The following is a 20,677-nucleotide window of genomic DNA, read 5'->3' as shown; positions in this document are numbered from 1 at the left end:
GGCCTTTTCTCGTTGGAACGGTGAAGGATGAGGGGTGACTTGATAGAGGTTTTTAAGATGATCAGAGGAATAGATAGAGTAGACAGTCAGAAACTTTTTCCCCGGGCACAACCGAGTGTTACAAGGGGACATAAATTTGAGGTGAAGGGTGGAAGGTATAGGGGAGATGTCAGGGGTGGGTTCTTTACCCAGAGAGTGGTGGGGGCATGGAATGCGCTGCCTGTGGGAGTGGTGGAGTCAGAATCTTTGGTGACCTTTTAGCGGCAATTGGATAGGTACATGGATGGGTGCTTAAGCTAGGACAAATGTTCAGCACAACATCGTGGGCCGAAGGGCCTGTTCTGTGCTGTATTGTTCTATGTTCTATGTTCTACAGTATTACCTCCGTGTATCTTAAATAGTTGACTGCAATATTTCCTTTGAATTATGATCTTTCATTATTTTAACAGCATTTCATTCATGTTATAAACTTTAAACAGCTACCATGGATTCCATTTAAAAAGTAGAAAGAATAATGAATTTGGATTAATAAATGGCAGCATCCTATGTGCCGTTGTTATTTCTGAGACAGTCTCAACCCTGATCCATTAAACCTTGAGTGTTAATATGAGACATGTGAGCAAATATTGAAACTTGTAACTATTTTGACAATATTTAATTCTTTGTTTATGTGGATAGGTTTAGAATTTAAACTGATATCTGTTGAAGTCTTCTAAATGCTTTTAAAACCCTCATCCTCCACTGACTCCATATTACTTTTTTTGTTTCCAATAATGATCTTCATAGGAAATTTTGAGAAAATGATTAGGCCAACATATCCAGTGAGTATAATTTTGAATAAAAGTCTCCTGTACAAAGTATTATTGCACAGTAAATTTTGCCAAAAATTAATGGGAAAGAAGCAAAGCATTATCAAAATAGTTTTTTCTTGTGAGCAATAGTAGAAGAGATTGCCTACATGATATTCAGTAGCAACATGTATATTGCCATTTTAATAGTGTATATTCTCCAGTTCACTGGGAAATGTAAAGGCATGTCTGCTGAAAGTTGTATGATGATGAAGCAGAGCATACCTGCAACGTATGTTTGGAACTAGCCAAAAACATAGCAACGATAGTAATAGTAAATATTTACCGATTTTAACCTTGCACATTGAAAAGTTTTCTGCTTTAACTCAAGCATTTAGGTACCATTGTTGCTTAGTGAGCTTGTATGATTTTACTTTAAAGATAGTTTTAAATAGGTGTAGGGTGCCTGGTTCCTGTAGCATATTTTACATCTTCCATCACTATTATTACAAACATCCTCTTTTCTACAGCTGTTATTTTCTCCCTCAATCTTCCTTTCAGTAAACAATTCTGCTTTGAAGGATCTTGTATCAAGTTTCAAATACAATTTGAAAGGAACGCGAAAGTTGTACAACAGAACATTTTCTTATGTTTTAACCCAGTGTTCGTATTAAAAATCTTAAAATTACAGATGTTGTGTTAGTTTACAGAATAAAGGTCTCTTGATATTTTGGGAATAAAGGAGCAGACATCTCACTTTCCAAGACTGCATGATAGTTCTATTTAATATTCATGCATTCTTATCATTCCATTAAGTTATAAATAATATTAAATTTATCAAAATTACTTTTACATTTTATATGTAAGATAGTACCGGATCCAGCAGCAAAGGCATTTGAACCATTAATTTTGATCTTATTTAAGTCTTGGAGTTTTCTAGTCTATACAGGATTACGTTCAAGTCATTAATGTTATTGTCACTTCTAAGTAAATGTAGCAGTTTCCCCTCGAAAGAGAATTCAGAGATGATGATGAAGCAACTTTTGTTTCATTGCACTCAGAATTTTCTCTTTATGCAATTAGCAAAATCCTGATGATATGATTATTTGATTCAATTTATTATTGTCACATTGTCAGATGAAACAGTGAAAATATTGTTTTGTGTGCTAGCCAGACAAATTATACCCAACGTAAGTACATCAGGAGAATTGAACTGAGTGCATAATATAGTGTTACGGCTACAGAGTTGCAGATCAAAGTGAAATCAGATAATCAATATTCAACTTTCATCATTTGACTTCAATACCAGGGACTTGGATAAACTAAAACCTTCTTTCTTTTGACCTAATATTGTTTCTGTGTGACAAACCCAGGTAACCCTGGCTGAAACAATTGGCTGAATCAAAACTACCATTTTAATCAAGAGGCACTGAAACTCTCTCTTTGCCCCTCCTTTGTTAATGTATTTTTTTCAAGTTGCTGTTACCTTCTCATCAGGACCTGGAGCTGAAAAGAATGTTGATTCTTCCAATGCTTTCTTCATGGGCCCACCATTTGGATCCTCTGTTAATTGTGAGCTCATCCAACCTATTGCTGTATCTATCCTTACTCTTACCAAGTCGCATTCACACATCTCGCCTATTCTCACGAACATGTCTTGGATCCCAGTCTGCAGCAACTCCATTGGAATTTTCTGAAATGATCCTCATGGGCCTTTGCCCCATACCTATCTCCGTAACTTCCTCAGTCCAACAGCCTACAAGATCTTTGCTACTCCAAATATGGCACCTTACATGTCCCTAACTATCATTACTCCACCATTGCTAGCTATGCCTTTAGCTACCTAGATTCCAGATGCTCCGTTTTTGAAAACGATGTAGAATATAATTTGCATTGGAAAGTATTTTCCATTATATTTAATACGTTTATTTACTTGTCAGGAGAGAAGAAGCGAAACAATGCACATTAAATATTTAAAGTGTTGAAGTAAACCAAAAAAGGGAATCTTTGGATTATTTTGATGTGCTAATGGACCCTGATACGGAAGACTCTTAAAGGATAACAATTGATCTGTAGAGACCACTCAGTCAGTCCTGTCACCAGCAAACGAACTTCGAACTTGTTTTCTTTTTCCAGTTACCATGAGTGATTTGGAAGATAAACCAAAGGATTTGATAAAAGTGACATATGAGAAACTTTCCACAGATGAAGTTGCAGAGACAGTCAAATCTCCATCTTGTGGGGCAGTATCTTTGTTTATTGGTAAGTTGTTAAATTGTCCAGCTGGAATTCAAGCACAGTAAAATCAATTACTCACTTCTTTTCCTAGTTATAGATTTTTACTGAATGGAACTGATGAACTCAAGACTCAAGTTTTAAGTATTTTAGTTGATAATGTGTGTGTCTTGTGATTATAATACTGGGTGAATAACCCAAAAGTGAGTTAAAATCCCATAATGCTGAGTTGCTAAATAGTGGAATGGAAAAGTAATCCTGAAAGCTTCTATGTTGTTGTAAAGTCAGAAAAATAACTAGATGGCTTGCTAGGATATTAAGAGTCACAAGCAAATAAGTTGTAAATAGTCACGCCAAAACTGATAACTAACTCAGCGTCAAAAGTATCTGATTGCAGTCTGTAGTCTCCTGGTCAGATATATCCCATATTCCTTTGATCACATCAAAAGAAAGGATCAACCTTATTTAATATATTCATAGAATGACACAGTACTTCAGGAGATCATTTGGCCAATTGTACCTCTGTCAGCAGCTTGAAAGAAAGATTCACTGTGTTCCGTTTGCTTTATCCTCCCCATAACCCTGCATTTTCCGATACACATTTTCCACATTCAAGTTGTTATGATCACGATGGGAAGAATGCATTATCTTTCCCTAGCCCCACAACATCATTGGCCTCAACATAAATTTAGTTATTTGATATGGTTTTTAATGTGGTTAATTGTATGTTTTTCGTATTAGCTGTAAGATTAAGATTCATCAATCAGATTCCAAATATCTGCCTGTGGTACCAATTTGTCCTGTAAAATGGACTTTATGTAGCCCTTGCTTAGTTCACTGTAAAGGAAAAATTCTTGGAACTTTTTTCTGGAACTGTTGTGTCTCCTTGATATCATTTGGCCTTTCTGTGACTACTGGAAATGGTACAATATTTACTTCTTGCAAATCATTCCTTGGAGTAAGCCAACTTTGTTTACAGGTGAACTACAGACAACTCCTATATGTACTGTTCCAGATGTTAGTTCACACTTGACGTGCTTGATACAAAGGGATGGCCATATACACCCAGCTAATATCATTCATTAAAAGGTAAAGGCTGTATACAGTCTTCAGGTGAAATGGTTCTCTAGGAAGATTTTAAAAGTTCATTCTGCCCATCCGCAAGAACTCAGAACCAGGAGATTGCAACTGTAAGACACACAGCTGAGAGAGATGACAATTAACAGATGGTCAACAAATCTAATCTCTTTTTCCATCATTCCCACAAACCCGAGAAGGACACAAGATGGGTGTGACTCTTGCCATTTGTAAGGCAGTCTGCTAGAAAAGACTTGCCTTTTCTCAGCAAAAGTTTGGGTGATTCCTGTATCCCTTAGTGTGGGCAGTATGAGAAATAACAAGTTACTTTATCTTTTAACAAGAATTCCCCTGAAACACTGTGATATCTGGTCTCCCTTGCCTGCACACTCAGCATTGTTTGTACTTGGCCTCACAGCTGCTGTTAGAGCTACAGTTTGATCTTTCGTATTTTGTTGTGGCTCCTTTCTTTGAATCACCCTGATTTATCCCAATAATAATGACAAATGACCTCCAGCAATCTATACAAAGGTAACATTTGGGACTTCAAATATCACTTCCACCATCTGTACACTTTTTTCTAAATGGAGCAGCAGACCTGGAGCTGACATTCCCAGCTGTCCCTTCCCTACCCATCTTGTGTCCTTTTTGAGTTTGTGGGAGTGATGGAAAAAGAGATTGAATTTGTTGACCATCTGTTAATTGTCATCTCTCTCAGCTGCCTGTCTTATAGTTGCAATCTTCTGGTTCTGAGTTCTTGCAGATGGGCAGAGTGAACTTATAAATTCTTCCAAGAGAAACATTTCCCCTGAGGATTACATACAGTCTTTACCTTTTAATGCCTGCATCAAACAGTCAAAATTATTTTCCTTTATGCTTTAAAATGGTTGATGGATTTGTCCTAAATTTCTATCTCTAAAGCTAAGAGACCAGTTCATACCACAAATAGTTTCTTTGGGCACTGTCCAGTTGTCTTTTGACCACTTCATCTGGTTGGCTCTCTTTTCAAAATAAATAAAAAAATGCTTCTATGTTCCTTTCATCAAATATTGGAAAGGCATACACAAGCTTAATTTGTTCCCCCAATTGGTCTTGGATTGACCGAGGGCATTTGTCATCAGTATGTTCTCAAGAATCAGATCCTTTTTTTTGGTGTTGCAACCCCCCAAGTCAGTATTCCCTCTATTATTTCTTTGCTTGTCTTTCTCTTTTCCTTTCCTAAAGGTAAAATGCTTTTTCCTTTTCCTTTTTTATCTCTTTGAATTTTTTTTTAAACTTCTTTGAAGTTAATTGTCTTTCTTGTTTAAGCTTCAGCATTTCACTTTTTTTATTCACTATGCTTCTTCTGCAACAAAATTCTTGTTAATTCAATTGAATCATCAACTGAATTATCTCATTTCTCTTTCAGTTTCAAATGCTGCACTATTTTCACTATTATATCTGCTATGTCAGTTCCTGCTTTTAATTCCAACTTTAATTTTCAGCCATTGCTAATATCCTGGTTTTGGTTTTGCAATCCACTCAGTATTAAAACTTCCAACTCCAGAAGTGTTTTAACAATTGTCAAAGCCATTTTGCTTTAATAATTCAAGAGAAACCTGTTACATTTACTTACCTAGTTGCAATTAAGCAACTTTCAAATAAATGTGGTCCTCATTAGAAATCATGCTAGAGGCTTCAGTTTTGTTATGACTGAGATGGGAAGAGTGCAGTGTTGTTCTCTAATCTCGCTAATCCACAGATCACAATATCTATTTAATATTTTGCCCAGTACTTGGTATGATCAATGGTATGCTTTTTTTTCTAAATTAGACTTAGAATAAAAAATTGATCAACCAAACTTCTTCAATATACATAGGTTTGGTTTCAAAAATCAAAGATTTTTTCATGAAAGTGTAAACTGTTTAATATAGTTTGAGGTATGAAAATAAAATTTTTACACTTCCAAATAATCCCAAACATGTGAACAAACAAACACGTTGTGTGAATCTATGTAAAAGGAAAAAACATGGATTTATTGGCAGAGATTTAAAAAAAACTTTGCCAATATCTCTGAATTCTTGAAGGCAAAAAGGATAAGATTTGATATGCTCAACTGACTGACAACCTGACATTCTGGTGCTAGAAGAGTGATGTCACTGAATGTATGCATTTGTCTTTGTGGACTTCTGTAGATCTTGTTGGAAATAGCAACAAATTCTTTCGGCTGCTTCTCATGTGAAAGCAGCTGGACTGGGATTTCAGATATCATAATGGACCCATGACAAGGGTCCTTTATCAGTAATAGGACTGAGCTGGAAACTTTTCACAAGATGTGTGTCCAAAAAGAAATGTCTTGATTTCACAAAATTTACCATGTTGTTTCATTCACCTCTTTGAAAGAAAACAATCCAGGTATCTACAATCTTCAAGTCCATGAAAATGTTTAAATATGAAGCTTTCATAACTCAAATGTTTATTCAGTCAGAGTCAGTTCGCTCAGTTGGCTGGATGTCCAGTTTGCGATGCAGAGTGATGCCAATTGCATGGGTTTAATTCCTGCAACAACTGAGGTTACAATGACAGATTCTCCTTCTCAATCTCTTCTCCTGCCTGACGCATTGCGACCCTCCAATCAAACCACCACCAGTTGTCTCTATCCGCTAGGAGAACAGCCCTATGGTCTGTTAAGACTATGGCAACCTTATTTATTTTCCAATTGTCTTAAGTGCTTAAATCCCTCTTGGCTCCTCACTTCCCTCTCTGTTTGTAAGTTCTTCAGCTCTACAACCCCATGGAACCTCTGCATTTGTCAAATTTTGGCTCTTGCACATTCAAACTTTTATGCTCCATCATGGACCACTGTGGTTTCAGTCGTCTTTGTGCTAAACTCCGGAATTTCCTCCCTTTAAACTCACTACCTTTATATGTTTCTGTTATTTCAAGCGACTGGGCATTTGATTATCTGGCTCTCAGCTACCTTCTCCCAGCCCCACCCCTCCACCCATTTATCTCTGCACCCCCAAGGCACCCAGTCTCATTCCTGATGATGGGCTCCGGCCCGAAATGTCGATTTTCCTGCTCCTGACCTGTTGTACTTTTTCAGCAACTCACTCTCAACTCTGATCTCCGCATCTGCAGATCTCACTGTCTCCATCTGACCTAATAGTTCACTATATATGATTCAGTGTTAGACTTTGACAAATTTTGACCATACCTTTCAGTCTGTTTTTACAACATTAAAGTATGCATTTAAGTACCTGTTTTGTTCCATGCTGAATAAAAGAAATCTGGTGAGAGATAAAGCAATTCTACAACCAATACATTAGGCTAATGTTTTCTAACACTACCATATTCAGGCAAGAATTGTGATGTAAAGCCACTCAAACCACAAAGAAAATTACAGCACAGGAAAGGGCCCCTTGGCCCTCCATTCCTGTAGCAATGCAAATCCTGTATCTAAACCTGTCACCTTTTTTCAAAGGGTCTGTATCCCCTTGCTCCCTTCCCATTCATGTATCTGTTCAGATATATTTTAAATGAGGCTATTGTGCCCTCCTGTATTACCTCCGCTGGCAGCACATTCCAGGCACCCACCACGCTGTGCCTAAAGAGCTCTCCACATGTACCTCCCCTAAACGTTTCCCCTCTCACTTTGAACTTGTTACCCCTAGTAATTGAGATACCCACTCTGGGAACGAGCTTCTTGCTATATCCGCCCTGTCGATACCTCTCATGATTTTGGAAACCACAATCAGGTCACCCCTCAACCTCGGTTTTTCTAGTCAAAATCCCAATTATTCTCTCTTTAGCGCCCTCTATACCAGGTAACATCTTAATGAACCTTCTCTGCACCCTCTCCAAAGCGTCCATACCTTTTTGGTAATGTGGTGACCAGAACTGTACACAGTACTTCAAATGTGGCCAAACCAAAGTCTTATCCAACTGTAACATGACCTGCCAACTCTTGTACTCAATGCCCTGTCCGATGAAGGAAAGCATGCCGTATGCAGCCTTGACCACTCTATTGACTTGCGTTGCCACCTACAGGGAACAATGGACCTGAATACTCCAATCTCTCTGTACATCAATTTTCCCCAGAACTTTCCCATTTACTGTGTAGTTCGCTCTTGAATTGGATCTTCCAAAGTGCATTACCTTGCCTTTGCCCGAATTAAACTCCATCTGCCATTTCTTTGCCCAACTCTCCAATCTATCTATATTCTGCTGTACTCTCTGACAGTCCCCTTCATTTTCTGCTACTCCACCAATCTTAGTGTCATCTGCAAATTTGCTAATCAGATTACCTATACCTTTTTCCAGATCATTTATGTATATCACAAACAACAGTGGTGCCAGCATTGATCCCTGTGCAACACCACTGGTTACAGGTCTCCATTTTGAGAAACTCCCTTCCACGACCACAGTCTGTCTCCTGTTACCCAGCCAATTCTGTATCCATCTAGCTAGTACACTCTGGACTCCGTGTGACTTCACTTTCTCCATAGCCTACCATGGGGAATCTTATCAAATGCCTTACTGAAGCCCATGTACATGACATGTACAGCCCTTCCCTCATCAATCAACTTTGTCACTTCCTCAAAGAATTCTATTAAGTTGGCTAGGCATGACCTTCCCTGCACAAAACCATGTTGTCTATCTCTGATAATCCATTTTCTTCCAAGTGGGAATACATCCTATCCCTCAGTATCTTCTCCATCAGCTTCCCTAACACAGATGTCAGACTCACCCATTCGTAATTACCTGCTTAAACTATCCTCCTCAAACAAGGGGACAGCATTAGCAATTCTCCAGAACTCTGTGACCTCACTTGTGTTCCAGGATGCTGCAAAGATATCTGATAAGGCCCCAGCTATTTTCTCTCTCGCTTCCCTCAGTAACCTGGGGTAGATCCCATCCGGACCTGGGGACTTGTCTACCTTAATGCCTTCTAAAATACCCAACGCTTCCTCCCTCCTTATGCCGACTTGACCTAGAGTAATCAAACATCTATCCTAACTTCAACATCCATCATGTCCCTCTCCTCAGTGAATATCAATGCAAAGTACTCATTAAGAATCTCACCCATTTTCTCTGACTCCATGCATAACTTCTCTCCTTTGTCCTTGAATGGGCCAACCGTTTCTCTAGTTACTCTCTTGCTCCATATACAGAGGAATCTCGATTATCCGAATATTGGATTATTTGGCAAGATTGCAAGGTCCCGATGCTTAGCTAAGCAATGTTATCCGGCATTCGATTATCCGGAATTTGATTAACTCAACAAGATATTTCCCGCCAGTGTCATTTGGATAACTGAGGTTCCTATGTATGTGAATAAAAGGCTTTGGGATTTTCCTTAATCCTGTTTGCTCAAGACTTTCAGCCCTCTAAATTCCCTATTTGAGATTACTCCTACATTCCTGATAGTCTTCCAAAGCTTCGTCTGTCTTCAGTCGCCTAGACCTTATGTATGCTTCCTTTTTCCTCTTAGCTAGTCTCTCGATTTCACCTGTCATCCATGGTTCCCTAATTTGCCATTTCTATCCCTCATTTTCACAGGAATATATCTCTCCTGTACTCTAATCAATCTCCATTTAAAAGCCTTCCACTTATCAAATGTGGATTTTCCTTCAAACAGCTGCTCCCAATTTACATTCCCCAGCTCCTGCCGAATATTGGTATAGTTTTGGCCTCCTCCAGTTTAGCATTCTTCCTTTAGGACCACTTCTGTTTTGTCCATGAGTATTCAAAAATTTACAGAATTGTAATCCATATACCCAAAGTAATCCCGTACTGAAACTTCAACCACCTGGCCAGGCTCATTCCCAAACACCATGTCAGGTATGGCCCCTTCCTGAGTTGGACTATTTACATACTGATCTAGAAAACCCGCCTGGATGCTCCTCACTGCTCGAGTCCTCCATAGTGCCCTCTAGCACAACTGTGGTATCCTCTTTGACCAGTAATGCAACTGCTCCATCCCTTTTACCTATCTATCCCACCTGAAGCATCTATACCCTGTGATATTTAGTTGCCAATCATGCCCTTCCCTCAACCAAGTCCCAGTAATAGCAATAACGTCATACCCCAGGTACTAATCCAAGCTTTAAGTTCATCTGCCTTACTTACTACACTTATTGCATTAAAACAAATGCACCTCAGACCACCAATGCCTTTGCTTTCATCATCTGCTCCCTGCCTACCGTTCCCCTTCGTCACGCTGACTTCATTATCTAGTCCTTTACAGGCTTTAGTTACTACCTCCTTCCTGTCCACCAACCTCTTCATTTGGTTCTCATCCCTCTGCCACATTAGTTTAAACCCTCTACAACATCGTTAGCAAAAGCACCTCCAAGGACATTGGGTTCCAGTCTGACCCAGGTGTAAACTGTCCAGTTTGTAATAGTTCCAACTCCCCAGAACCAGTCCCAATGTCCCAAATTTGTGAACCATTCTTCCTGCACTGTCTCTCAAGCCACACATTCATCCTGCCTATTCTTTAATTTCTAATCTGACTAGCACGTGGCACTTGTAGCGATCCTGAGATTACTACCTCTGAGGTTCTACTTTTTAACTTGGCTCCTAATTCCTAAATTCTGCTTGTAAGACCTCATCCTGTTTTTTAACCAATATCATTGGTGCCTATGTGCACCACGACAACTGCCTGTTCACCCTCCCTCTTCAGAATGTTCTGCAGCTAGGCTGAGACACCCCTGACCTGTGCATCTGGGAGGCCACATACCATTCGGGAGTCTGGTTTTTGACCACAGAACCGTCTATCTACTCCCATAACAATTGAATCCCCTATGACTGTAGCCCTTCTGCTGTTTTTCCCACCCTTCTGTAGAGCAGAGCCAGCCACGGTGCCATGAACATGGCTACTGCTGCCTTCCCCTACTGCTTCCTTCTACTCCAACAGTATCAAAAACAGTATACTGGTTTTGGAGGGTGATGACCGCAGGGGACACCTGCACTGCCTCCCCGCTCTTTCTCTGCCTTTTGGACTCCCATTCCCTTTCTCCCTCAGCAGTCCTAATCTACGGTGTGACCAATTTGCTAAATGTGCTATCCCCAAGACCCCCTTAGCATCGCATATGTTCCAAAGTGAGTCCATCTGCAGCTCCATTGCCATCATGCAATCTAATGAGAGCTGCAGCTGGGCACACTTCTTGCATGTGAAGGAGTCAGGGACATCCCTGAGCTTCCACATTGATCAAGAGTTACTGCTAACTCAACTAACTGCAGAAAGCAGCTTCATGAACATTCCTATTTTAGCCATCATGTAGGTCAGCATATGTTTACAAGAGACCAGGCTGAAACATTAGTAAGTGTCTTAAATGTTGAGTTGATAATAATCTCCACAATTTCCTTCAGAAGTCCCCATTATAGATCCCAGCATACAAAGAAAATTTATAGCCCAGGAACAGGCCCTTCGGCTCTCCAAGCCTGTGCCCATCCAAATCCACAGTCTAAACATATCGCCCAATTCCTAAAGATCTGTATCTCTCTGCTCCCCACCTACTCATGGATCTGTCCAGATGCATCTTAAATGAAGCTACCATGCCTGCCTCTGCTACCTCTGCTAGCAACTCGTTCCAAGCACCTACCACCCTTTGTGTAAAGTATTTTCCACATGTATCCCCCTTAAACTTTTCACCTCTCACTTTGAATGCGTAACCTCTCGTTATTGAATCCCTCACCCTGGGAAAAAGCTTATCTCTATCCACCCTGTCTATACCCTTCATGATTTTGTAAACCGCAATCAGGTCCCACTTCAATCTCCTTTTTTCTAGTGAAAATAATTCTAACCTACTCAACCTCTCTTCATAGCTAGCATCTTCCATAGCAGGCAACATTCTTGTAAACCTTCTCTGCACCCTCTCCAAAGCGTCCACATCCTTTTGGTAATGTGGCGATCAGAACTGTACACGGTATTCTAAATGCAGCCGAACCAATGTCTTGTACAATCTTAACATTACCTTCCAGCTCTTATACTCAGTACCCTATCCAATGAAGTCAAGCATACCATATGCTTTCTTGACCACTCTATCCACTTCTGCAGCCCCCTTCAGGGTACAATGGACTGAACTCCCAGATCTCTCTGCTCATTAACTTTTCCCTAGGCTCTTCTGTTTACAGTATAGTTCGCTTTAGAGCTAGACCTTCCAAAATGCATCACATCACATTTGCCTGGGTTGAACTCCATCTGATACTTCTCCCCCCAACTCTCCAGTCTATCTATGTCCTCCTGTATTCTTTGACAGTCCCCTATGCTTTCTGCTACTCCACCAATCTTTGTATCATCTGCAAACTTACTGATCAGACCAACAATGCCCACTTCCAGATCATTTTTTTTGTCACCTTTCTTCATTTCGAGAAGCTCCCTTCAACTACTGCTCTCTGTCTCCTGTTGCTCAACCAGTTCTTTATCCACCTAGCTAGAACACTCTGCACACCATGTGGCTTCATTTTCTCTATTAGTTTACAATGGGGAACCTTATCAAATGCCTTACTAAAGTACGTGTATATGACATCTACAAACTTTCCTTCATCTATCGGCTTGGTCACTTCCTCAAAGAACTCTATTAGGTTGGTAAGGCACGATCTCCCCGGCACAAAACCATGTTTCCTATCACTGATAGACCCGTTCTGTTCCAAATATAAGTAGATTTTATCTCAGTACCTTCTCCAGCAACTTTCCTGCCACTGACGTCAGGTCCAGTGGTCTGTAGTTACCTGGAATATCTCTACTACCCTTTTTGTACAGGGGACAACATTAGCAACCTTCCAGTCCTCCGGCACCTCACCTGTGTTTAAGGATGCTACAAAGATATCAGGACCCGAGCTATTTCCCCTCTCGTGTACCTCAGCAACCTGGGATAGATCCCATCTGGTTCTGTGGATTTGTCAACCGTAATATCCTTTAGGCTACCCAACGCATCTTCCCTCCTTATATCAATGTGATCCAGAGTAAACCAGCTTCTATCTCTAATCTCAACATTCATCATGTCCCTCCTCTCCGTGAACACTGATGAAAGTAATCATTGAGAATCTCACCCATTTTCTCAGGTTCGACACAACCTTCCTTCCTTATCCTTTAATAGACCAACCCTTTCTCTTGTTACCCTCTTGCTTCTTGTATATGAATAAAAGGTCTTGGGATTATCCTTAATTCTGCTAACTAAAGTTATTTCATGACCCCTTTTAGCTTGCTTGATTCCTTGTTTAACATTGGTCCCACTCTCCTCATATTCCTCCAAGACCCATTCTGTTCTTCACTGCCTGGGCCATATGAACGCTTCCCTTTTCCTCTTGGCTAGTTGAATGATTTCTCCTACCATCCATGCTTCACCAATCTTGCCTTTCCTATCTCTTGTTTTCAAAGGGACATGCCTATCCTACACTATCTTCAACCTCTCTTTGAAAGCCTCCCACATATCAAATGTGGACTTCCCTCCAATAGCTGCTCCCAGTCCACATTTCTCTCAGTACCTTCTCCAGCAACTTTCCCACCATTGACATCAGGCCCACTGGTCTGTAGTTACCTGGAATATCCCTACTACCCTTTTTGTACAGGGGCCAACATTAGCAACCTTCCAGTCCTCCGGCACCTCACTTGTGTTTAACGTTGCTACAAAGATATCAGGGCCCTAGCTATTTCCCCCCCCCCACCCCACCCCTCGCGTCCCTCAGCAATCTGGGATAGATCTCATCTGGTTCTGGGGATTTTAGCATAATTGGCCTTGGCCCAGTTTAGTACTCTTCCCTTAGGACCACTCTCATCTTTGTCTGAGAGTAATCTAAGACTTACAGAATTGTGGTCACTATTCCCAAAGAAATCCTCCACTGCAACTTATACCACCTGGCCTGGCTCATTCCCCAACACCAGGTCCAGTACGACCCCTTCCCTCGTTGGACTATTGACATACTGCTCTAGAAAACTTTCCTGGATGGTCCTTACAAATTCTGCGCTATCCAGACCTCTGACACAAAGTGTATCCCAGTCAATATTGGGAAAATGACAATCTCCCATCACCACCACCCTGTTGCCTCTACATCTTTCCATAATCTGTTTACCTATTTGGTGTTTTACCTCACGCTTGCTGTTGGGAGGCCTGTAACACAGCCCTAACAGTGTAACTGCACCCTTCTTATTTCTCAGCTGTGAGATAATGTGTCATTGCTCAAGCCCTCCATAATGTCCTCCTTTAGCACTGCAATGATATCATCCCTGACCAGCAATGTAACCCCCCCCCCCCACCCCTATTACTTCCCTTCCTCCCCTGTCTGAAGCATCTATATCCTGGAACATTTAGTTGCCAAAGATGCTCTTCCTTCAGCCAAGTCTCTGTGATTGCAATAACGTCATACAGGCACCAATCCAAACCCTAAGTTCATCTGCCTTACCCACTAATACTCCTTGCATTAAAGTATATGCACTTCAGGCCGCCAGTTCTTTTGTGTTCATCTACTCTCTGCCTACTCCTCCCCTTGGTAATGCTAACTTCATGATTCTTACAGGCTCTAGTTTCCACCTCACTGTCTAGTAGTCTTCTCTTCTGGTTCCCAGTCCCCTGCCACATTAGTTTAAAACCTCCCCAACAGCATTAGCAAAAAATTCCCCTAATGACATTAGTTCCAGTCTGGTTCAGGTGTAGACTGTCCAATTTGTAATAGCCCCATTTTCCCCAGACCGGTCCCAATGTCCCACAAACCAGAACCCCTGTCTCCTACACCATCCCTCAAGCCACGTGTTCATCCTGCCTATTCTTTCATTTCTACCCTGGCTAGCACGTGGCACTGGTAGCAATCCTGAGATCACTATCTTTGAGGTCCTCCTCTTAACATGGCTCCTAACTTCCTAAATTCTGCTTGTAAGACCTCATCCCATTTTTTTTACCAATACAACTGGCTGTCACCCTTTCCTTTCAGAATGCTCTGCAGCCAATCGGTGACATCCCTGACCCGACAGACAAATAGATACAGACAAATTGATCCACTCCAAATAATATTAAGTAACTGCAGAGTGTGTGCTGTGCATGATCACAATCAACATCGGCAGCACGGTGGCTCAGTGCTTCCCACTGCTGCCTCTCAGCGCCAGAGACCTGGGTTCGATTCCGGTCTCGGGTGACTGTCTATGTGGAGTTTGCACATTCTCCCTGTGTCTGCATTGGTTCCCTTTGGGTGCTCCGGTTTTCTTCCACAATCCAAAGATGTGCAGGTTAGGTGAATTGGCCATGCTAAATTGCACATCGTGCTCAGGGATGTGTAGGTTAAGTGCATTAGTCAGGGGTAAATGTATAGTAATATGGTAGGGGAAGGGGTCTGAATGGGTTACTTTTCAGACGGTCAATGTGGACTTGTAGGGCTGAAGGGCCAGTTTCCACGCTTTAGGGATTCTATGATTGTAATATTTTTGGATGTTGTGTTGAAGCCATAAAAAAAAGGAAGATAACCTAATCTTATTGGCCTGATCTAGAAAGTAATAACTATGTTAACATCTACATTATCAGTAATTTGTTTGAGAATGCACCAGATTGCACAGCTATTCAGAAGCTTATTTTTGTCCAAAAGCTCAGAATTGTATACGTAGCAATAAAAAAGGCCATGAATTAATTGTAGAAACAGTTCCAATAATTGGAATAACCGGTATAATTAATGCTTTCTAAACAACAGTTTTCTACTTGTACACTTTTGCATTTGCTTAATATTGTTGCTTCTGTGAATTGCTTTTATTTGAAAATAAATCCAGACAGTAATTAGAATTAACAAGATATCGTGGATATTAGGTTTTTGCATTCTTTGGTTCTTTTTCACTTAGAATGCTTTTGCTTTAAAGCCTGCTCTTGTAGGTCTGACATGTTAGCCGTACTTTCCAGTTATAGAAATGTTGCCCAGCATGCTGAGTGTTTCTAGCATTTTCCATTTTTTTTAGCAATTGGCAATCATCCTGTTGTTTGATCTCCTCTCCCTTCCGCTTGTTGATATTATGGGAAAGACTAGACCAAAGGGGCACAATTTAAAAAAATAATGAGTTCTGAAGAAGAGCCATTCTGGACAGAAAACTTTGGCTCTGTTTCTCTCTCCACAGATGCTGTCAGGCCTGTTGGGTTTCTCCAGTGATTTTGTTTAAAAATATAGATTCTCCTATATAAGGTGGAGCTGAGTACCATTTTTCTGAGTTGCAAGTCTGAAATTCCTCATCTAAAAAGCAGTGGAGGCAGAAACTGTGATACATCTTTAAGGCTGAGTTAGATTCTGAGTGACGGGAGTTGAAGGATATTGTGGGTCGGCAGGAAAGTGAACTTGAGGCCTTAATCAGATCCGCCATAACTTGTTAAATAAATAGTAGCCTGTGGTCCAGATTATGAATCATTTTTGAAATCAGAGATGTAATCACAAAGTCTTGCCATGGACATCTTAGCGAATTCCAGCAGTTCTTCGTGTAGATGGTGCATTCAGCTACTGACCTGGTAGTGAACAGAGTAATTGATTGCTTAAGGTGGAGGACTGCTATGTCTTGCATTGTGTTGAGTTCCTTGACTGCGCTTAGGTAAGTAAATGGATGCCTCGTAGATTGTGGACAGGTTTGGAGAGTCAAGAGGTGAGTCACTTACGATACAAAACAATATCTGCACTTGTAATAACAGTATTTATATTAGCTGGTCCTGATCGGTTTCTGATTAAAGGTGCGATTCACATTCATAGAGATCTATAGCACTGAAAAAGGCCCTTTAGCCCATCACGTCTACACTGGTCAAAACAACTACCTAATCCCATTTGGTTTTAGCATTTGGTTCGTAGCCTTGAAAGCCTCAGTGATATAATGCCGTTGAATGCCAAACTGACGCATTTCTGTAATTGGAGATGGCCATTGTTTGGCACTTGTGTGGAAAAAATATTAACTGCTACTAATCAGCCAAAACTTGAATGTTATCAAGGTAGTGCTGGATGTGTGTATGATTGTTCTGAAAAGTGGCAAGTGGAATTGAATACATTTGTTCTTCAAATATCACCACATCCTAGATGAGAGATGGTCATTGAAGGTGAAAATAGTTAGGCCCATGACACTACCTTAAGAAGTTTCCGGGCTGAGAGGATTTTTCTCACATCATTACCATTGTCCTTTGTACCAGGATTTTTCACAATTTGTTCACAGGATGTGGGCATTACTGGCTAGGCCAGCATTTATTGCCCATCTCTTGAGAAGTTCTTGGGAGTTAGATGATTGATCTCAAACAACTACAGCATCTTCCTTTGTGCTTAGTATGACTCCAACCAGTCGAGAATTTTGCTCTAGTTATCATTGACTCCAATTTTACTTGGACTTGTCACACCTGGCCACATGCTACTTTGATCTCATGTCTGTATTTCAGACTATTTTTCTAAGTTTGAACCAGAGCTTCAACATTTTTACTTTTCACTGAATGCACTGAATAAGTGTTTGGCCTAGTAGCAATGAAGGAACAGCTATATATTTTCAATCTCTATGACTCTATAAGTCAGTTGGATATGTGATTTGAGGGGGAATTTGACTGTCGTGATTGTCCCCATGCATCTGTCCTTCTCAGTGGTGGATGCTGTGGATTTGGAAAGTGCTGGAGAGGCTTGGCAAGTTGCTGTAGTGTGTTTTGTAGGTGGTGCACATTACCAATGTGCCCATCTTGTGGGCAGTGTATGTCGAAGATGGTAGATGGAGTGCCACTCAAATGGGGTTGTTTGTCATGTCATGGATAATGTCAAGATTCTTCAGTGTTGTTGGAAGTAAACTCACTTAGTCAAGTAGAGAATATTTCATCACATTAGTGACTAATACCTTTTAGACGTGGACAACCTTAGGAGTCAGTTGAGTTCTGCGCTGCAGAATTCCTGACCTTTGTAGCCACAGTATTTTATATGGCTTATCCATCAGTTTCTGGTGATTGATAACTATAAGACCATTAGACATAGGAACACAAATTAGGACATTCAACCCAGCGAGTCTGCACAGCCTTTCAGTTGTGGCTGATAAGTTTCTCAACCCCATTTTCCATCTTTCTCCCTGTAACCCTTGGTCCCCTTGACAATCAAGAACCTATCTGTCTCAGTCTTAAATATACTCAATGACCTGGCCTCCACAGTCCTCTATGGCAATGAATTCCACAGATCCACCACTGGCTGAAGAACACATCCAAGTTGATGTTATCTGGGTATTCCATGATGGCAATACCATTGAATGTCAAAAGCAGATTCTCTCTTTTTGAGAGGCTTGTTACCTGACACTTTGTGGCATGAATGCTATCTCATACTACTTTCACCCTGGCCTATATGATGTCCGGGTCTTGCTCCCTGTGAGCAATGGCTGACATCCTATGAACACATTCTCCTTCAGTATGTGAGGAGGCATAGGTGGTGCTGAATATTGTGCTAATATTGGTAAACATTTTCCACATTTGACTGTACAATGGAGGGAATGTCCTTTGAAGTAACTGAAGGTGGACCTTGGAAACTACCCTGAGGAGATCCAGCAGTAATGTCCTGATACTGAGATGATTGACCTCTAACAGTCACATTCTTTCTGCTTTGTGTTAGATATGATTCATACTAGTGGAGAGTTTGCGCTGATTCCTAATGATTCCGATTTTGCCAGAGCACCTTGACGCTACATTTGGTCAAATGTAGCCTTGATGTCAACTGCAGTCGTTTTCATCTCTTGTCTGGTGTTTAGCTGTTCCTTTCTTGATGGGGCCAAAGATGTAATGAAATCAGATGATTATTGATCCTGGTCTAAAATGTATGAACATGGTCTAGAATCAAGTGATGATTATTGCAGGACCCAAAAGAACTGAAACTGAAGATAGGTTATTGGTTAAAATTTCAACTTGATGCTTTTCATCATTTTACTGATGGTCAGGAGTACATTGATGCTATGGCAATCGGCTGCATTGGATTTGTCCCATTTCTTGCAGGTAATTGTGAGCAACTTTCCAAATTCTTGCCCAAGTGGCAGTGTTGTTGTAGTTAGTGCTATGGCTAGTTCTGGAGAATAGGCCTTCAGTGCTGTAACTGGTATGCTGTTGAACCCCATAGTCCTTAAATCAATCAATGCACTTGAATGTTTCTCTATCACATGGGGTAAAAGGAATTGGATAATCCTGACTTCTGTGCTGATGGGAACCCCAGAAGGTTACCAAGAACAGTTATTTGCTTGATAGTTCAGAAAGAAGATTACGACAAGTGTTTCAGTGTCTTTATTTGGAGCAGGAATAGAATATTCAGTTCTTTGACTCCACTCCACCATTCATTGATTATTTACCTCACACTGTTTTACTGCAGTGTCTTTTCCCCCTTGTTGTTTTTACTATGTTGAAGTCTATTGACCCTATTTAAACATATTCAAAGACTGAGTCCCCACAGCCCTCTAAGGAATAAAATCTCAATGATTCACCAGCCTGTATCTGAAGAAATTCCTCATGATCTCAGTTCTGAATAGTATATCTCTCACTTTGAGACCGTGTCCTCTAATTCTAGTACCCCAGCCAGGGGAACCACCCTTTTGCTTCCATCCTGTCAAGTTTTGTACACTTAATGAGGCCATCTACAATTGCATTAAGTCATACTCCTACATTCAATTCCTCTTGTTGTATAGGACAACACATCATTTAGCTGTGTCTGCATGTTAAGTGACTCATGAACAATGAAACCCAAGTCATTCTAAAGTTCCACACTTCCCCTCAGTACAAAGATGTACACCTTTTTTGTTTTCCTGAAAGTAGATTATTACTCATTTGTGTTCTACCTGTCAATTTTTTGACACCTCACTTAGCCTTTCCAAATCCCCTTCAAGTATCTTTATATGATCCTCACATCTCTCACTTCCACTTAGTTTTGTGTCATCTGCAAGCTTGGAAAATTTTAATTCCTACATGCAAAACATTGATGTAGATTGTGAATAGCCCAAATATCAATCCTTAAGATAGCCCACTAGTTCATTGGATTACAAAATGTGTTTGATTAAGATTGAAAATCTGTCAACAAGGAAATTAAGTGCTTTTGGGCTGAAGCAGAGAAGTTGAGTTGAAAATTATCTGATTAGCCATGATCTTATTGAATGGTGGGGCATTGACTGGCCTACTCCTGCTCTTATTGTCTGGCAGCCTTACATGTGAACTATGTATTCCTACTGTTTTCTATTCATTACTCAATTCTTAACCCTGTCAGTTTATTCCTCTTAATCTAATGTGCTCTAATTTTGTTTGCTAATGTCTCGTGTGGGACTCATCAAAGCTTTTTTGAAAATGTAAATATAGATGTTCTACAGGTTCTCCCTTATCTAGTCTGCTAATTACCTGTTCAAAAAATTACACGTGTTTCTTGTTCATAAATCCATGTTGACCCTGCTCAATCACACCACCATTTTTCAAGTGACATATTATTAAATTCTATTTTATAGATTCTAGCATTTTCCTTGCAACTCATATTTAGCTAATAGGGTCTGCAGTTCATTATTCTCTCTCTCACTATCCCTTTCTTAAATTGTGTGGTAAAATTTGAAGAGGAGAAAGTGAGGTCTGCAGATGCTGGAGATCAAAGTTGAAACTTTATTGCTGGAA

General features: G+C 40.5%; 1 protein-coding gene across 9 annotated transcripts in view; it reads left to right on the top strand.

Moving 5' to 3' along the window:
* The window catches only part of LOC122549100 (molybdopterin synthase catalytic subunit-like), an 80,283-nt gene that overhangs the window by 16,177 nt on the left and 43,429 nt on the right, over nt 1-20,677 (top strand). For 4 of the 9 annotated variants that reach the window (XR_006311418.1, XR_006311419.1, XR_006311420.1 and 1 more), the window contains 2 exons: nt 787-821; nt 2,925-3,053. Coding sequence is in view for 3 of the 9 variants with exons in the window: in XM_043688366.1 (XP_043544301.1) it covers nt 809-821; nt 2,925-3,050 (139 nt within the window). In the remaining 6 variants the exon portion in view is untranslated. Of the gene's footprint in view, nt 1-784; nt 822-2,924; nt 3,054-20,677 lie in introns of those variants that run through there. The other 5 variants (XM_043688366.1, XM_043688346.1, XM_043688386.1 and 2 more) reach the window with 4 other exon arrangements.

This window comes from Chiloscyllium plagiosum, chromosome 1 (assembly GCF_004010195.1).
Source record: "Chiloscyllium plagiosum isolate BGI_BamShark_2017 chromosome 1, ASM401019v2, whole genome shotgun sequence".
NCBI lineage: Eukaryota > Metazoa > Chordata > Chondrichthyes > Orectolobiformes > Hemiscylliidae > Chiloscyllium > Chiloscyllium plagiosum.
The sequence above is the reverse complement of the archived record's forward strand: the minus strand, read 5'-3'. Positions and strand labels throughout refer to the sequence as shown.